The sequence below is a fragment of the Chrysochloris asiatica genome, unplaced genomic scaffold (assembly GCF_000296735.1).
Source record: "Chrysochloris asiatica unplaced genomic scaffold, ChrAsi1.0 scaffold00008, whole genome shotgun sequence".
In the NCBI taxonomy this organism is placed as follows: Eukaryota; Metazoa; Chordata; class Mammalia; order Afrosoricida; family Chrysochloridae; genus Chrysochloris; species Chrysochloris asiatica.
The window spans coordinates 17,680,000-17,700,711 of record NW_006408526.1 but is presented as its reverse complement, the minus strand read 5'-3'; the positions used below and the strand labels follow the sequence as shown (position 1 = coordinate 17,700,711).

Genomic DNA, 20,712 nt, shown 5'->3' with positions numbered 1-20,712 from the left:
GGAGATAGATTTGAATACAAACCTAGGACAAATTATGTAAGTCTTAGTTTTCCTCCTCTGTGAAACATAAGTAATATTAACTACCTTTCCTGTCATCTCTTAAACAAGAGTGTTTGGTAAAACAAACAATAGTATTGTTATGTTGCTGATGACAATTATGATGATTAAATAAATTCCATGTAATCTGCTCCAAACTCCTATTTAGTTCTCTATCAGTCTTTTCAATTTTCCAGGAAACAAGAAAACCAAAATCCCAACCTACTGCCACTGAGTCTATGCCAACTCATTGTGACCCTATAGAACAGAGACTGTAAGTCATTATAGGAGCAAAAACACCACTGTTCTCCCATAAAGCAACTGGTGGGTTCAAACCATAATCCTTTTAGTTAGCAGCCCAATACTTAGGAAGACAAGAAAAAGGGAACATAATCAAAACAAAGAGAATAAATAGCCTGAGACCAGTTCTCCTGTGTGTTTAGTAGGGTCCATATAGACAATTCTAAATCAGAAAGCAATAAAAGTATTTCAACAAAGGCAATGGTATATTTAAAAAATCACTTACTCTCCCATTTTGGATATAGTTTGTTTGGTTTTCTTTATCAGGCTTATCCTTAAAAATGGGTAATAAAAGACAAAAGTCACCTCCAGTGAGTGGTAACTGCAATAGTAACAGTAAAATATAAAATGAAAGAGTAAGGGCAAAAAAATGAACAATGGTGGCACTGTGGAATACTAACTGCAAGGCTGACAATTAAAATCACCAGCCACTCCAACGAGAAAAAGATGAGGCTATCTGCTCCCTTAAAGATTTAATCTCAGAAACCCTATTTAGGATCGCTATGATTCAGAATCAACTTGATGACAGTAGGTTTGGTTGGATTGGTAAGGGCTAAAATGGAAAGTCAACTGAGATTGTGGATACAAAAAACATACTCAAAATCTTATGTCTTTAAAACAACAAGAACCCACACTTACATATAATACCCACTTGACCTGGTTTCAATGACTGGATGATCAAAGCTCAACTAGAAGAAGAAAGAAGAGGAAAAAAAGAGTAATCTGATACAATTTGATGAACTTGACCTACACGTATGGATGTAGTAGCTCAAAAGATGAAACAAATCTTTACAGTGAGGATCATTCCCACCCCCCTCCACACACAAAGTAGACAGGGATGGGCAACTTGGACATTGGCTAGCCAAAATGGGGGGGGGGGGGGGGGGCTACAAAGGCAAGAAGTGACTGGCAATAAGCTTTCAAGAGGGAACCTAGATCCAGAGGGCCCAGAGGAAGGTAGACTCTCCACTGAGTGGTATCCAATCTGTCTGGGTGGGGCTGATGAAAGGAGATAGGGATAGGTCTCTTGTGATACAATAGTGAATAACTGTTATCAAGACTGACTGTGAGGGTTGGAAATGTAAAGGCAGACACTTTGTAGCAAAAGGAGGGGAGTGGTTGACTTTGCAGTCCAGAAGCAGAGGTCCCTGGGTCCATCAAGGGAGAAGAGCGGAGTGTGGGACCCTACCCAGAGAAACAGTGATGACAGAGAAGGAAGCAGAGACGATGATGTGGAGAGGGAGAGGGCTGTGTGCTGACGACCAAGGGGCAGGCTTGCAGGGTATACCCCTTGGTTGGTTGATGATGCATGGAGGGAATTGTAACCATGGCAATGTAATGATATACAATAGGATGAATGTAAAACTAATGTTCTCCCATGAATGTAAAACTAATGTTCTCCCATGTAAACTATCACATGAGTCAGAACTAACTCAATGGCACTTAAACACAGCAACAATAGTAAAGAGCCATGCAGGAATTTTAGAGCTAGAACTTGTTAGAGTATACCATGCTAGCATAATCCTGCTAAACAGAGTTCATGCCATACCATTAGCCATTATCATTTGCTATGTAAGTGAGGAGACTGAGCATGCACAAGCATATCATTTATATTCAAATACATTCAAACAAATAAATTTGATAAACCATGTTCACATTTATCAAATGCTCACCAAGACCTTTTTATTCACTGTACATCAAAGAGGTATAGTTTGAAACATAGTTTGAAAACTATAGGTTTTCCAAGAATAAATCTACAGTGTAAAAAGAGAATGTGATTTGGTAATGGGAAATAGGTTGGAATAGGACAAATCATTCAAAAGCCTTAATTTCCTCCTCTGTGAAATATAAGTTGTATTAAATTATTCTATGTATGTCACAGCCAACATTAAACTAACTAAATAAAAGGATATATTAAAAAATAATTCACTCATTCATAAAACGTTTACAAATTTTTTACGGTACCAGGCCCTGAAAATAGAATTACTAGTAAAGATATTATTTTCAAGGAATTGAGTGTGTGACAAGTACAATATCAAATTTTGTGTGACTGGGACTATATAAAAATGTTATAAACCAGAGACCATAAATTTAATGTTTGAAGACATCTTGCAGTTCAACAGGTAACAGACTAATAACATAACAAGGGAAAATAGTATATATACACAATTGACATATACAAATCATTAATTGATTTTAAAAATTAAATAGTTTCGATAATACTCAACAACATAATTAAGAAAATACAAATTTTAAGCAATAAAACATTTCTCCCTTTTTTTAAAAAAAAAAAAAACATTTATGTTAGCATTCAGGGCTGATATAAGCAAATGGGCACTGCAACATTTAGCTAGTATGACAATGACTGACATGACCTTTTTTACGATAGTTTGGCAAAATCTATCTAAAGTTTAAAAATGTGTCTTTTTCCAAGTCCAAATACTTACAAGAAAAGAAAACTAAAGCCAATACCCCTCATGAAAAATGGAGAAACCCTTAGCAAAATATTAGCATTATTAGTATACATATGGGAAACTAAGAAGGGTTTATCACAGAAATTAAAAGTTGGCTCAACATCAGAAAATCAATCAACACACCTTAACAAACCACAAGTAAGAACAACCACATAATCACCTCAATAGTTGCAGAAGACGCATCTGACAAAATTCGCCACTCATTTATGACAGAAACACTAAACCACCTAGGAACAGAATGGAACTTTCTCAATCGCATCATAGAGGGCATCTACAAAAAAACAACAGCTAACATCCGATAGAATGATCCGATAGCAAGGATATCTGTTCTTCCAACTGCTAGTCAGCATTTATGCTGAAAAGCCTAGCCAGCACAGTAGGGCAAGAAAACAAAATAAAAAGCAGACAGAACAGAAAGAACTGAAACCATTCTTATTAATAAACAACATAATAATCTACAAAGAAAATCCATACATGGTGGTTGTGGTATGCTGTGGAGTCAATTCCAAGTCATGGAGACCCAGAACAGGATTTCTGAGGTTGTAAATTTTTACAGGAGCAGAAAACCTCATCATATAGGGATTCCAATGGGCAGCTGATAAGCCTGAACCACCGAACTTGCAGTTCAAAGTAACTTTGCAGTCCAACACATTAACCCACAGCACCACACCATAACTCCATATACATATATATATAAAATATACACACAGAAACAGACATATACTATGTTCAACAAAGAATCAAGGTAATTCAATGGAAAATGCATAGTCTTTTCAACAAATGATGCTGGATCAATTAAACATCTCTGGTAGCATAGTGGTTAGGAATCGGGCTGCGAACCTAAGGCCAGCAGTTCGAAACTACCAGCGGTTCTGCGGGAGAAAGATGATGCTTTCTGCTCCCGTAAAGATTTACAGCCTCGGAAACCCTGTACAGGGTCACTATGGGTCGGAACCGACTCGAAGGCACTTAACAACAACAACAACAACACCCAAAAAAGGAGCTCTGGTAGCGTAGTGGTTACAAATCGGGCTGCGAACCGCAAGGTCAGCTGTTTGAAACTACCAGCTGCTCTGTGGGAGAAGGATGAGGCTTTCTGCTCCCATAAAGATTTACAGCCTCGGAAACCCTGTTCAGGGTCACTATGGGTCGGAACCAACTTGACAGCACTTAAGAACCAAAAAAAATATTTTAAAACCTCAACCAATACCTAGCATAAAATGTAAATATTAGTAACTTGAGAGGAATTCTGGTGCTAAGAGTATAAAACTTCTAGGAGAAAATATAGGAGAGATTCTGTTACTGGGTTCCCCAAAGATTTAACAGATATGGTAAATACACAATATTGTATAAGAAAAATTAATAAATCAAACCATAACAAATTTACAATTTTCTGCTCTTTAAAAGACACAGTTAAGAAAATACAAACAGGACACAGACCAGAAGAAAAATCTGAAACTATGTACCTGAAAAGGGATTTGTATGTAGAATACATAAAGAATTTATATAACTCAGTAAGACAAGCAGCACAATTTTAAAAGGGAAAAGAGGCAAAGATTTGAGCAGATATTTCACTAAAGAATATACATAAATGGCAAAAAGCTTAAGACATGTCAACATCATTAATCAGTAAAACAAAACTCAAAACCAGCGAGTCAATTCTGACTCACACAGCCCTTTAGGACAGGGTAGAACTGTCCCATCCGTTTCCAAGGCTATAAATCTTGCAGAAACAAACTGTCACATCACTCTCCCACCAATCTTTCAAAGCAGCAAAGCTTGCGGTTGACAGCCCAGTGTTCAACCACTGCATTACCAGATTTCCTCATATACCCACTAGAATGGCTGAAATGAAAAAGATTGACAGATAATATCAAGTGTTGTAAAACAACTGGAACTCCGGAATCACCAATCTGGAAAGCAACTGGATAGTTCCTTACAAAGTTAAACTTACCATACCTTCCAACAACCCCATCCTAGCTATACAACCACAACAAATGAGTAAAATATCCACACAAAAACCTGTAGATGGTGCTTACAGTGGCTTTTTTGTTAACAACTGAAAACTAAAATAATTCATGTAAAAAATTATGGTACATCAATACAATGAAATACTATTCAGTCACAAGAGTTACTGTTCTTCACTAAAGGAACAAACTACTAATACATCCAACATTTTGCTAAGTAAAAGAAGCCAGACACAAAAAGCTGTATACTATATAATTACTGCCATGTCATTATGAAAAATACAAACTATAAAGGTTGTAATCAGATTGGGAGGAACTTAATGGCAGAAAAGGTGAGGGGATACGTCAAGGTTATAGAACTGTTCTGTTGTTTTTTTCTTTTTACTGTGGTGGTGATTACAAAATAACATACTTTTTAAAAATTCACCAAATTATATACTTTTTAAAAGTATATCATTTTACTCAATGTCAATTATATCTCAACTAAAATGACTTCTTAAAACAGCAAAAAGATGTTTTTCTACATATGAAAGGGCTTCAAAAGTTTGTGAAAAAATAGAATTAAAAAGGTAAAGGAATTTTTCCACTAACCTTTGAAGCCCCTTCATACATTTAATTTTTTTAATGTCAGGTGATCCATTAATATTTAAGACACACTCCTTATTTATGTGATCAATTCATGTGCTATTACAAAAATATATAATCATTCTTTCATAAATGTAACTCCAATTTGTCATTCACATCATTCTTAGAAATGGATACCTTTTTTTTTTTTTGGTAAAATCAACTGACCAAATTGTTGTTAAGTGCTGTCAAGTCAGTTTCAACCCATAATTCCTGGGTAGGGTTTCTGAAGAGCGACTGGTGAGCTTGAACCACCGACTTTGTAGTTCAAACCAACTTTGAAGTCCAGTGCATTAACCCACAGTGCCACACAAAGACTCCAAATTGATTAACTAGTTTAAAACAAATTTAATTTCTGGTCCTTGTTTTACTTGGCAAAATGAGATTTAATTGCAAACTTAATATGGCTAAATTTGAAGCAGATAAGATTATTGGTCAATATCACTAATGTCACAATGTTGTTAAGTTGTTGTCAAGTGCAGTCAAGTCAGTTCCGAATCACAGCAACCCGCTACAGGGTTTCCTAGGAAAGGCTGGTAACTTCACAATACCCAGGTTCAATTTATACCTCTGCCACTAGCTAGTTGTATACAATTTTCTCATATATGCCTCAGTTATCGTCCTCACTTGTAAATGAAATATAAGGTTTCCATGGATTGTTCCTATCTCACAGGGTTTCTTCAAGAACAGAATGAGAGAATATTTAAAGAATGCTTAATAAAGTAGCCTAACATATATTAAGTGCTCAGTAACTATATTCACTGCTTATTTTAGTATTATTTAGTTACTTAAAGAAATACCTTTCCAATTTTCACAGCTCAAAATTTAATAAGTATTTCATAATGTGTAAGAATTTTATCAAACACCGTATAGAGAACAAGAGCTGGGCTTCAATTTCCATTAAATTATTTTTAAAGAAATGGTCAAGAATAGAGGTATACAATGAAGAAAAGGACACAGGAGAGGAGGAAGAGAACACACTTTCACTGTATTCCTACAGACACTGAAGAAAACAGGGACTCTATCGCTTTTGGTGCTACTAGCAGAAACAAAGAACCTTCAGAAACAAAGAAGCTGGAGATAATCTTTTAATAAACCCTTAAGTGTCCTTTAAAAAGAAGTGTTCGCTTTGTACTTAAGATATTGGCTTGGTTCCTAAAAGCAAATGTCTCGTTAAGAGTAAAATTCATAGTTAGAGAGATTAAATCATAAAACGTAACATTTGTAATGATTTATATCAGAAAGCAGAATGCTTTAAAAATCCCAACTAAGGGCCCCCACGCCACACAATCCAAGGAACTCCATCACCTTAATTAATTTTATGAGCATGACTTTCATTACTTTTAAAACAGAGAGCACTAGAAAGCCAGTAATTGAAAAAATTAACGCTTTCTGCCTCCTTGAGGCACCACGGAATCCTGGTGTGGTGCTGTAGAATAAGGGCTGGAGTGCTAAACAAAATGTCAGCAGTCCAAACCCACCAGCTGCTCCTTGGAAACCCAACACAGGATTCGCTGTGAGTCGTAACCGACACAACAGCAGTTAACAACAGAGTTCCCAAAGATATGAAAAAAATGAGAAAAGTCATCTGAGTTTAAATATGGTGGATGGTAGGATAGTTCAAAGAAAGCATTTTTTTTTAAGTTTCTCCTTGTTCATACGTTCCCATAGTTCCCAAAAACTAACACAGTAGAAATTAGAAATAATAGAAGGCCCTCCATTTGGGAGTAAACTTACCTGTAATGCTTTATTCTCTGTAAGGTCCAGCCCAAACACATTGTAACGCTTCACCTTAAAGAAATCACCATCCGGTTCATCATCATCTTCCTCATCTCTGTCCAAGAACTGCAGAGGACCTTCCTTTAGCTTCTGGGATTCACCACAACCAGAAACAGTTTGAGAATCTTTCGATTTTCCCATTTTCTCACTCATTTCTCGTTCGTTTCCCTTCTCTTCTTCTTCCTCTTTTTCATCACTAACACCATTAGCCAGTCTGTAGTCTGTCTCTTCTGATCTTTTCCCACCTTTCTGAAGGATGGACATTTTCTCACTGAAATAAGCTCTAAATTCTTCCACTTCATCATTGGTGAGGGAGGGAGCCCTTAGCTCAACTACTTTACTGGCTTGGCTCGATGACAATTCTTTCGTGGGTTGTTTCTGCATTTTCTGAAGAAATCTTACTCGTGGTGCCACAGCAAGACCAAGAGACCTTAAGTATAGGAAAAATGAAAATAATTATCTCAACACAATGATAGTATGCTTTCTCTTAAAAGTGGAGATCTATTTTTAGAGCAGTTTTAAAGAAAATGTCCCTCTGAAATATAACCCAGTCCTATCAGGCTAGATGATCCAAAATGCAAGCCAAAACAAAAATAAACAAAAAACTAAGTATCTGTCAGAAAACATTTTGGAGATACCTTGTTTTTCTTTAAGAGGCTAGCATGGCACAAAATAAAGATCATTAAACCAGAATTGAGATGGCAATTGGTTTAGGTACTAAATTTGTCTATTTCCCGTTTGACTCTCTCAACCTCACCTTTCTCATACCACAGGGTTATTAATTCCTGTGTATCTCACAGCTGTTGAAAGTTCAGATCAACAATTTGAAATCTCTTTGCAAAATGTAAGTACTAAATAAACGGAAAGAGACAGAGCCATGAAATGACAAAACACAGTTCTCTGTAAAGAATGACCTCAAGGACCATCATTCCCTTTTTTGAAACAGAATAGGGCACAATCATTCCTATAAAAAAGAAAGGATGGTTACAAAGCAGAAGACAACAAAAAGAAATAAACAGATGGTTCCTGATAAAAAAGAATAAAAATGTGGAACCAAGCTCTTAAAAATTCTTTCAGAAGTCCAGACTTACTGAACTGGTTAAGACTATAACCCTAAGATACTTTTTAAATTGTGAAGTGAAACTACTCCTGGAGGTTACCTTTCAGCTAAATAACAAATTGCTTCATACAATAAATAACATCACCAATGACAACTGTGCTCCTTTAAGAAAAAGTCATCTATTAAGTAAGACCAAAATGGTCAACATTTATTCTGAGGCAAAAATTACAAGGTAAGGAAAGCAAAGAAACAAGATAAATGGTAACAGAACCTTAAGAATGGAAATAATTAGACTGTTATTACTCTGCGGAAAATAACAACCACTGTTACTGAACAACAGTATGATGGTGGTGGCCCCACTCACAGCAACCCTATATAGGGTTTCTGAGGCTGTAAATCTTTATGGGAACAGCAAGCCTCATTTTTCTCCTGTGGAGCAACTGGTAGATTCGAACTGCTGACTATGTGGTTAGCAGACCAACTCGTAAGCCACTATGCTACCAGGACTCCCTGAACAATTTGTACAGAAATTGTTAAATGTAAACCCAATTTGCTGTAAAAACTTTTCGCTAAAAACACAATTATTATTTTTTAAATATGACAACACTACAAGAACAAGTAAGTTGTTTGCCGGAGAGCCATCAAGACAAGCAATCAAGTCCCTTCAGGACAAATCCCCCTCGAAGACTGAAACTCCAAGGGAAAACAAGCAGGCACATAAGCTTGCTGACAATCAACCACGTTGGTCTACTGGTGAGTGGAAGAGGGGGAAAGGCAACAATGAAGAAATGGGCTGAGTTCAACCACAATCCATTGACTCCTGTTGACCTGGAGATGAGAGAGAAAAGAGGAAGAGCTGGTTGGTCCTAAGTGTGGTGAGACCTGGGGACTCCTGAACCCATGGATAAGGACATAGCCACAGAGGGTTAGAGCTGAGAGTGAAGCCTCCAGCTGACATGAAGTGAGGGGAGATGCACAAGAACACCCAAACTTGCAGACAGTACCCATTTGACCTAGCCTCAATGACTTGATGATCAGAACTCAACTGAGGTATCCTTTTGATTAAGTAAACAAGTATAAACCACTACAATTTGATGAATTTGACCTATACTTATGGATGTAGTAGCTCAAAACATCAACTGAGCGGGAAGGAGTCTTCACATCAAAGTATCATCCCTATACTATTCACATCAATTATCAACCCTATCCCCTCTGTACACAGGGTAGATAGAGACTGGCAACTTAGACACTGGCTACCTAAAATGAGGGGGAAATAAAGGCATAAAGTGGCTGGCTTATAAGTTTTCAAGAGGGAGTTCAGTTTAAGAATGTGTGGGGGAAGGTAGTATCCCCATTGAATAGTTTTCATCTTGTCTACACGGGTGTGGTGAAAGGAGATGGGGATAAGACTCTTATGATTCAATAGTTACGTTATCCAGTTATCATGACTAACTGGAACTGTCACAACTGTAAAGGTCAAAGTTTTGTTACAAAAATGGGGGAGTAGTTAATATTATAGTACACAAACACAGAACCCTAGGACCATCAAGGGAGAATAGCACAAGCGGAATGCGGGACCCTATCCAGAGAAGCAGCGACACCAGAGATGGAGGCAGAGATGAGGACATGGAGAGAGAAAGCAGCTGAGGACTCTAGACTCATGGAAAGAGAAAGACTGAGTGCGGGCAGCCAGGAGGCAGTCTTACAGAATGTGCCCTTTGGTTATTTAAATTATTATATATTCCTGAGTGTTTTTTGGTACACCTCCCTTGCACAAAAAACAGAGGGAATGGAAGCAAATACTACTGAATGATGATGCACGGAGGAGATTGTAATCATTGCAATGAAACGATGGTGTAAAACAGATGTTCTCCCATGTAAGCTATCACTCAAATCACAATAAAAAGTTTAAAAAACAAAAGAAAGAAATTTGTCATATTTTCTGTGAAAATTTTCATAGAAAACACAATATAATTTTTATTTTTTTAAAAAAAAGAAGAAAATCTTGTTTTCTTCTTCTGAGATTCATTTAAAGGTCAGGTATTCCCTAACTTGGCTCAAAGCTAATAGCTTTCACTATTCCCATTGTCAGATTGGAAATAAAATCTTGAAGCAAGGTCTGCAATAATAAACAACTAATGTTTATAACATGGATTCACACCTCATTTTTTTACATGACATGGTTTTTAACAAATTCTGAGAGGTAGTACTACAGTGTATGCTGAGAAACATGGATTCAGAAGTGGGACTATTGAGGTCCAAATCTCAGGTCCAAAGATTACTGACTGCATGATCTTGTTATTGTTATTAACAGCCGTCAAGTTGGTTCCAACTTATAATGATACTACGATACTACGTAGGGTTCCTGAGGAGCGGGTGGTGAGCTTGAACCACTGACCTTGAAGTTTAACATATTATTTAGCCTCTCTATATGTGTTTTCCTGCTTGTAAACTAGGATGATAATAGTACTACGGTAGAGAGAATTTACTTGATATGGCTCTCCTAGTCATAGTTTTCATAACTCCCAACAAATGATTGCAAGGGACCATGTAAATAGGGTTCATGGTACTGTGGTGCAGGGATTGGTTGGTTTTGCCACTCCAATAAATTTTCAATGAGAAATCACAGAGGAGGATTAGAAGAACTCAAGACAATCAAAAAAGAAATGTCCATGTTAGAAGACAGCAAAAGAATTGATGCATTTGAGTTATGGTGTTGAAGGAAAATATTAAAAGTACCACAGACGGCTACAAGAAAAATCAAATCTGTGTTAGAAGAAGTACAACCAGAACACTCCTTGAACAAGAGGACAGCGGGTCTTCATCTCTCATACTTTGGAGAGATTATCAGGAGGGACCAGTCCCTGGAGAAGGACTTCATGTTTGATAAAGTGGAAGGTCAGCAAAGAAGAGGAAGACCCCCAACAAGGTAGACTGACAATGGCAGCAGCAATGGGCCCAAGCTTAACAATGACTGTGATGATAATGATTGTGCATAAGGTCGCTATGAGACAGAATCAACTCACTACACATAACAACAACACTATACAGGGTTGTTAAGAATACTTGAGTTCATAGATGTAATACACTTAAAACAGCGTCTAGTACATAAACAGCAACTACAGATAACCATGGCACCACCAGGGCACCTTAGGTGAAGTGTTCAGCAGCCAACTGAAAAGTCAGCAGTGCAAACTTACCAGCAATCTGTTATCATACAAATCCCTGCCTCAGGAAGTCTATGGGCAGTTCTATTTTGTCATATAGGGTTGCTACAAGTCAGAATCAACTCATTAGCAATGGGTTTGGTTCTGCTGACTGAGCACTTGAGGTCATCATTCATTACTGCTGTGGTAGCTACAGGTTAGAATCACTAACTTGTTTCTCTCAATGCATTAGTTACATTTCTGTATCTTTCTCAGCTACTTTAGTAAAATGTCAGGAGGTTTTGTAAGCAAAAATTTGAGCTCCTTGAATATAAAGGTATACATTATATACACATATAATTCTAACCTATCCCTTGTCTGCTACTTTGTCATACTGTTGTGGCTTTTGTGTTACTGTGATGCTGCTGACAGCTAGGCCACTCATATTTTAAATACCAACAGGGTCACCCATGTTACGTGCCGAGTTAGTTCCGACCCATAGCAACCCTGGTACAGGGTTTCTGAGGCTATAAATCTTCACAGGAGCAGAAAGCCTCATCTTTCTCCCACGGCTGGTAGTTTCAAACTACTGACCTTAAGTTTCGCAGCCCGATTCATAACCACTATGCTACCAGAGCTCCTTAGGGTCACCCATGGTAGAGGGTAAAACAGAGTTTCCAGAATAAAACACACTAGGAAGAAAGAAAGGCTAACTACTTCTGAATGTTCAGCCACTGAAAACATAATAAATATCAAGGGGACATTTTCGGATACAGTGCCAAAAGATGAGAACATTATGAACAGCATCAGAATACTGTCAGATATAGTGCCGAAAGATGAGCCCTTCATGTTGGAAGGTACTCAAAATACAAATGGGGAACAGCTGCTTCCTCAAAGTAGAACTAACAGTGATGACAAGAATGGAATAAAACTCTTAGGACCATCATTTGCTGATGGAGCACAACTCAAAATGAGGAGAAACATTTATAAACATTCATTAATAGTGAGAGCATGGAATGTACAAAACACAAATCTATGAAAATTGGAAGTTATCAAAAATGAAATGGTATGCATTAAAATCAATATCCTAGGCATCAGTAAGCTGATATGAACTGGTATTGGCCATTTTGCATTTGCATTTGACAGTCATATAATGTACTATGTAAGGAATGATAAAATCGAGAGGAATGGCTTCGCATTAGTAATCAAAAAGAATATTTCAAGATCTATATTGAAATACAACTGTCTGATAAGATATCTATATACCTACAAGGAAGACAATTTAATATCCCTATTGTTCAAATCTATGTACCAACCACTAAAGTCAGTGATGATGAAATTGAAGAATTCTAACAACTTCTTCAGTCTGAAATTGATCAAACATATAATCAAGATATATTAGTGATTACTGGTGATCGGAATGTGAAGGTTGGAAAAAGGGAAGGGTCAGTAGTTGGAATATATGGTTTTGGTGATAAAAATAATGCTGGAGATCACATGATAAAATTCTGCAAGACCAAAAACTTATTCACTGCAACTGTTGTTGTTAAGTGCCATCGAATCAGTGCCAACTCATAGTGAACCTGGTATGGGATCTCTGAGGAGATTCCAGTGACTTTGAACCACCAACATTGCAGTTAGCAGTTCAATGCTTATTCTGCAATGCCATATTTTAAACACATGGACCTCATCAGATGGGATACACAGGAATCAAATTGACTACATCTGTGGGAAGAGATGATAGAAAAGCTAACTATCTTCAGCTAAACTAAGGCCAGGGGCTAACTGTGCAACACATCATCAACTGCTGATACGCAAGTTAATGCTGAAGCTAAAGAAAATGAAAATAAGCCCTTTAGAGCAAAAATATGCCAGAACATAATCACTTGAATTTAGAGACCATCTCAAGAACAAATTTGATTCATCAGACTACTTACCAAAGACCAAAAGAGCTGTGGTAAGACATGAATATCATACAGGAAGAAAGCAAATGGTTATTAAAAAGACAGGAAAGAAAGTAAAGGTCAAAATGGACATCAGAGGAAACTCTATAACGTGCTCTCCAGCGTACAGAGGCTAAACTGAATTGAAGAAATGAGCAAGCACAAGAGCTGAACAGAAAATTTCAACGGGCAGATTGAAAAGACAAATTTGCAAATACCTGGTTAGAAAATCAAAAAGGAAGAACACACTCAGCATTTCTCAAGTGAAAGAACTAAAGAAAAAATTTAAGCCTCCATTTCCAATACTGAAGGAGTCTATAAGAAAACTAATGAACGATGCAAAGAACAACAAAAGCAGATGGAAAGTATACAAAGAGTCACTGTACCAAGAAGAAATGGTCAATGTTCAACCATTTCAAGAGGTAGCATATGATCAAGAATCAATGGTACTGAAGGCAGAAAGTCCAAGATGCACAGAAGGCAATGGGAAAAAGAATGGCTCCAGAAATGGACAAAATTCAATCAGAAATCTTTCAACCAACTGATGTAGTACTGGATGTGTTCACTCTTCTATATCAAGAGATCCATATTTGTACCCATTCCAAAGAGAGGTGAACCAACAGAATATGGAAATAATCAAACAATATCATTAATATCACATACAAGTAAAATTTTCTGAAGATAATTCAAAAACATCTGTAACAGTACATCGATATGAAACTGGCAATAACTCAAGTCAGATTCAGAGAGGAAGTGGAACTAGGGACAGCACTGCTAATGTCAGATGGATCTTGACTAAAGCAGAAAATACCAGAAAGATGCTTAATTGTGCTTTATTGGCTATGCAAATGCTTCAATTGTGTTGTACATTACAAACTATGGGTAAAATTGTAAAGAATAGATATTCCAGAACACTTGACTGTGTTCATGAGGAACTGCACATAGACCAAGAGAGGCAGTCGTTCAAACAGAACAAGGGAACACTAAATTGTTAAAAATTAGGAAAGATGTGTACCAGGGTTGTATTCTTTCACTATGTTTATCCAATCTGTATACTGAGCAAATAAACTGAGAAGCTAGATTATATGAAGATTGTGGCAACAGATTTGAAGGAAGATTCATTAACAATCTGCAATATGCAGATGATACAACCTTGCTTGCTAAAAGTGAGGAGGACTTAAAATACTTACTGATGAAGATCAACCATCACAAACTTCAGTATGAATGCATCTTAATGTAAAGAAAACAAAAATACAACTGGACAAATAACATGGTAAATGTAGAAAAGACTGGAGTTGTCAAAGACTTCATTTTGTTTGGATCTATAATTAACACTCATAGAAACAGTAGTAAAGAAATCACATGACACACCGCATTGGGCAAATGTTCTGCACAAGACCTCTAATACAGTGTTCATGAGCATAAAAATATCAGTTTGAAGGCTGGGCCTGACCCAAGCCAAGGTATTTTCAATTGTCTCACATGCATGTGAAAGTTGAACAGTGGATAAGGAAGACCACAGAAGATTTAATGCATTTGAGATATGATGTTGGAGGATATCCAAAATACCATGCCAGAAGAACAAATCTGTGTTGGAAGAAGTACAATACAAACCAGAATGCTCCTTAGAAGCCAGGATGGCAAAACTTCGTCTCTCATACTTCAGACATACTATGATGAAGAACCATATTCTGAAGAAGGACATTATGCTTGGTAAAGGCGAGGATCAGTGAAAACAGAGGAAGACTCCCAAGCAGAAGAACTGGCACAGTGGCAGCAGCAATGGGCTCAAGCGTAACAACAATCGAGAAGATGGTGCAGGATCAAGTAGTGCTTCATTTTGTTATTCAGATGTTTGCTGTGAGTCAGAACCAACTCGACAGCACCTTACAACAACAATAATTCTAAGAATGCCCTATACAGATCTGGCATTCAACACATGTGTTTCCAGTAAAACACTTTTTTGAATCTGTGTTATACCCTGCGCATTAATGCACCAGACTGCAGAGTCGATTGAACTGCAAGGTTGGCGGTTCGAGCTCACCAGCTGCTCCTTGGAAACCCTATACAGGGTTGCTATGGGTCGGAATCGACTCGACAGCACTTAACAACAATAACAACATAGGATTGCATTAGGTATTAAAGACTTCTAAAGCAAATTATACGTCTCAAGGAAATTACATATCAAATATCCATAAAAATTAACTGAAAACATTAAATAAAATTGTATCAATAAATTAGGCTTAGGAGATCATTTTCTGTTCTCTAAGCATTTCCAGCAAGTCCACAAATGTAAATAGTGACACTTAATGAAGTCAGCTGCAACAAAACCAAAAAACACAAATACACTACCATCAAAGTCATTTCCGACTCATAGCTGCTATAAAATGTCCCCTAATTATGGCCTTACAGTAAAAGACCAATTCCAGCCAACTCAACCATAAAACCAAAGAACTTCGCATGGAACACAAAATTATCAGTTAATGACCTAAACCACGGATCATATTCATAAAAAAGTGAAATAACAGACTAATATAAAATAAGTCAAAGAAAATAAGTGTTATTCATGGCATGTAATTTTCCATTACTGAAAAAGGAAAGTCAGTGGTCTTGCTCCATTATTTAAAAGAAAAGTTTCTAAAATGTTTCAAGTGACAAATCAGCTGGTAGACTAAACTTATAATCTAACCTAAAAAATGGAAAACAAAACCAGGTCTTGACAGAAGGTTTTGTTAAACACATTTAAAGATGAAGACATTCAAACTTCTGGAGAGTAGAAATTTCCCTATGAGCCTGTATTTCCTAACAGCCTGACATTCCATACTGACATTCAAAGTACAATTAACCTCAAGTGTGATTCTATAGGGTTTGGTCACTGTTTTCCCTGCAGAAAGGCTCCCATAGAAAAATGAACATTCCTCCTTCATAGCTAAAAATGTAAAAATATAATTTTCTCAAATACTAGGCCAAAAAAGACTAATACGTGCATTTCATACAATAAAAACCTCCATGACTAAACAGGAACATTTTGCCACGGTAGCTGAGTAACTGGTAAAAAGCACCAGGAATGAAAAAATATTCAGGTAATAAGCAGTATGGAATCCCCAAAGCACACTACAAGAAGAACAGGTGAAGCAACGTGTGCATCCATAGCATGTTCAGGGGAAGCCAGTGTTTCAGAGAACAAGAAATCTTTCAACGTCTGTATACAAAGATTTCAAGGAGCTCTGGTAGCGTAGTGGTTACGAATTGGGCTGCTATCTCACGGTCAACAGTACGAAACTACCAGCTGCTATGCGGGAGAAAGATGAGGCTTTCTGCTCCTGTAAAGATTTACAACCTCAGAAACCCTGTACATGGTGGCTATAAGTCGGAACCGACTCCACGGCACATAACAACAACAATACAAAGATTTCAAACCATGTTTATCACCTGCTCTCCACTGCCCTCAGGATGAAGCTATAGGAAATTGCCTATGTAATCTTAAGAAATTTATACTTATAAATAAGAAACTTCTAACAAAATCTGCTTTCTTAACTAATCCTCTAGAGAGTTTACAGACTCTTGTTCTCTGCAGATCTCTAACAGATTCTCTTACGGTAAATGTTAGGTGACAGTATTTTAAACTAGGACTCGACAAGAACCAGGTTTGAAACAAATTCCTCTGACTCTGAGGATTTTCAAGTACACCTGTACAATGAATACTTACAGGGCATAATCAGGTAGAGGCAACTTGCTCACATCAAATACTTCTTTATCCTTCATCAAATATACTGAACGTATATAGGAGACAAAACACTATAAAAAAACAAAAGTTTTAAATGTATGGTATGCAATAGCAACGATGGAAAATTCATTTAAACCAATATTAACTCCATATAACATGACTTAAAAAAAAAGAAAGAGAGAGAGAGAGCATAACTTTCAGAACTGTAATACTAAAAGAAGACTGAAATGTTGCTTTATCAAGTCATCTAAATACAGAGTATCGCCTTCCTTCCTTTTAGCTATACTAGAAATCAGTATCATTCAGTGGCAATAAGGAGTAATAGAAAAGTCTGGAATAATACAATTTGAAATCTACTCTGACCTCCGTATCTTACAAGTCGAGCAAGTTTCTTGCTTCATCAAATTCAGTTTTCTCATCGATAAATCAATGCTAATAATGTCACTTCTACATAGAGTATTATGTGAATTAAATGAAAAAAATGTATGAAGGCTACCTAGTAAACCTTCTGTAATGCAGTAAGCATGAATAAATGTTAGGTATTACTAATAATAATTATTACTATAATACAGTTTCCATTTTTCAACAAAGCATTACTGAATTAATTCAGTGAGGCTTAATACAATGACAGGATAAAGTTCATTTTGAAAGTTTTTTCTTTTTTATTACAATTTCTAACATTCCATCAACTTGCAATGCTTCTTCCATTTGTATCTAAACAAAATAAACAAAACTGCTTATCAGAGCTACATAAACCAAAAATTCAACATCATGCAGACCTTTTGTCCATTTGTAAACTGGACAGGTAACAATAAAGAGGCATGTCGACATCATCATTTGTTTATTTTTTAACTAATTTTTGGAAAGTATATGCAAATCCCATTTCCATATTTATTAAACTTCACATTCTCACGACTTTATACTAAACCCTTATACTCATCTTCAAAACATTTTTTAAAGAACAAAAATAATCAATAGCATCAGTTTGAAGGTAAAACCTTTCCGCTACTATTGTCCAGAAGAAATCAACCCCCACCTGCTTATAGTTTTTGTTCTATCGAGATTATAATCAAAAGGTAGAAAATCACTTCTATGAAATTAGATAGCTTGCTGCTACTGGCCAAACAGTTAGTCATTCTGCTAAACCATGCATGACACCCAATAAATCATACGCATTTATTTCAATGTGCTTTTCTATAATCTTGGTTCTGGAAGGCTTATTTATTGTATGCACAAACCAGTGAAAAAACACCCTTCCAACGTTTCAGATTTCCTGATTCATGATTGAAAGATTGTTGTTGTTAAGTGTTGTGGAGTCAGTTCCAAATCATAGAGACCCTGTATAGTGCTTCCAACGAGGGGCTGGTAAGCTTGAACTGCTGACCTTGTGGTTCAAACCTACCTTGAGATCCAGTGCTTTATCCCACAGAGCCACACCTTCTAGGTCTGAGTTAAATCATGAATGACACACTGGTATTCATGCTTTTTATTTTTTAAAATCATTCTTCATATTCTGTCCAAAAGACTTAAATAAAAACAATTCCTACCTTGGAGAATGTTTGCCTAAACTACTATTTGCTGACAAATGCATGCATATATATATATATAAAATGTGCTTGTTAAGTGCCATCAAATTGGTTCTGACTCATAGCAATTTTGTTTAGGGTTTCTGAAGCTTTTAAAATCAGGAGCAGTAAGCGTCATTTTCTCCCGTGGTTCGAACAACAAACCTTGTGGTTCATAGTTCTGTGCTTATCATATGGAGCCACCACATTCCACATAATTAAATAAAATTTTCATTCATATATATATATTTTATATATTTAATCTATATATACATACGAATGAAAATAATTTGCTTAAAGGCATCTTTCATTGGATGTTAAGTGCATATGTTAAGTTCAACATTATAAAACATATTGGTAGTATTCTTATGCTTTGGAATTAATTTCTCCTGATTTATCAATGGTAATTCTTAAAAAGCCATACTTAGATTTGACTCTTAAGTCTGCTCTTAAAACAACTGCCTCTTGGTCTATGTACAAGTCTGTGTACAGCACAATTTTTCCAGAATTTATCATTCTCCACAATGTTGTCCAAAAGCCTTTCCGTAGTCAGTAAAGCACGTATAAACATCTTTCTTCCTGTATGATGTTCTTGATGTCATCTCACAACTCTTCTGGTCTTAGGTCTTAAGTGTGTATCAAGTCTGTTCTACAGATGATCTCTAAATTCAGGTGGGATATATTCAAGGTCATATTTTGCCTCTCATGGACTTGTTTCCATTTTCTTCAGCTTGTCTGAATTTGCATATGAGCAATTGATGGTCTGTTCCACAATCTGCCCCTGGCCTTGTTTTAACTGATGATATGGACCTTTTCCACGGTTCTTTCCACAGATGCAGTCAAGTTGATTTCTGTGTATTCCATCTGGTGAGGTCCATGTGTAAAAGCTTCTCTTATGCTGTCTGAAGAAGGTATTTGAAATTAACAAATCATTGGTTTTGAAGAATTCTATCATGTGATTTCCAACATCATTACTATCACCAAGGCCATATTTTCCAACTACTGATATCCTCATTGTTTTCAACCTTTGCATTCCAATCACCAGTAATGGCATCAGGATTGGAGGAAGACTCATTAACAACCTGCGATATGTAGAGGATACAACCTTGCTTGCTGAAAATGAAGAAGACTTAAAATATTTACTGATGAAGAGCATAGCCTTCAGTATGGATTGCATCTCAATGTAAAGAAAACAAAAATCTCACCACTGGACCAATAAACATTATCAGCGGAGAAAAGACTAAGTTGTCAAGGACTTCATTCTTCTCGGATCAATAATCAACACTCATGGAAGCAGCAGTCAAGAAATCAACGGACGTATTTCATTAGGCAAATCTGCTTCACAAGACCTTTTTAAAGTGCTGAGGAACAAAGATGTCAGCTTGAGAACTAAGGTGCACCTGACCCAAGTCATGGTATTTTCAATAACCTCATATGCATGCAAAAGCTGGACAGTAAATAAGGAAGACTGCAGAAGAATTGATGCTTTTGAGTTATGGTGTTGGAGGAGAATATTGAAATTACCAGGGGCTGCCAAAAGAACAAACAGATCTGTGTTGGAGGAAGTGCAACCAGAGTGCTCCTTAGAGGCCAGGATGGCCAAACTTCGTCTCTCATACTTCCGACATATTGTCAGGAGGGATCAGTCACTAAAGAAGTATAACATGTTTGGTAAGGTAGAGGGTCAGAGAAAAACAGGAAGACTCCCAGCAAGATGTATTGGCCAAATGGCAGCATCAATGCTCAAGCATGGCAACAATTGTGAGGTTGGCCCAGGACCAGGCAGTGTTTCATTCTGTTGTGCATAGGGTCACTGGGAGTCAGAACTGACTCAATGGCACCTAACAATAACAACAAACATCTTTCTGGTATTCTCTGCTTTCAGTGAAGATCCATCTGATGTCAGCAATAATATCCCTCGTTTCACATCCCTGACTGAATACGGCTTGAATCTCTGGAAGTTCACTGTAAATGTTCAGTTACTGTCATTTTTAAATCATCTTTAGCAAAATTTTACTTGTATGAGGTATTAATGATATTGTCTGATGATTTCCACATTCCGCTGGGTTACCTCTCTTTGAAATGGGGAAA

General features: G+C 36.8%; 1 protein-coding gene across 1 annotated transcript in view; it reads right to left on the bottom strand.

Moving 5' to 3' along the window:
* DDX10 (DEAD (Asp-Glu-Ala-Asp) box polypeptide 10) overlaps positions 1–20,712 on the bottom strand; it is a 336,305-nt gene that overhangs the window by 261,996 nt on the left and 53,597 nt on the right. Inside the window, exons 12-13 of the mRNA XM_006833802.1 lie at positions 17,039–17,127; positions 7,139–7,610 (exon numbers count right to left, since the gene is read on the bottom strand). Of these exons, the coding sequence (XP_006833865.1) occupies positions 7,139–7,610; positions 17,039–17,127 (561 nt within the window). The remainder of the gene's footprint in view (positions 1–7,138; positions 7,611–17,038; positions 17,128–20,712) is intronic.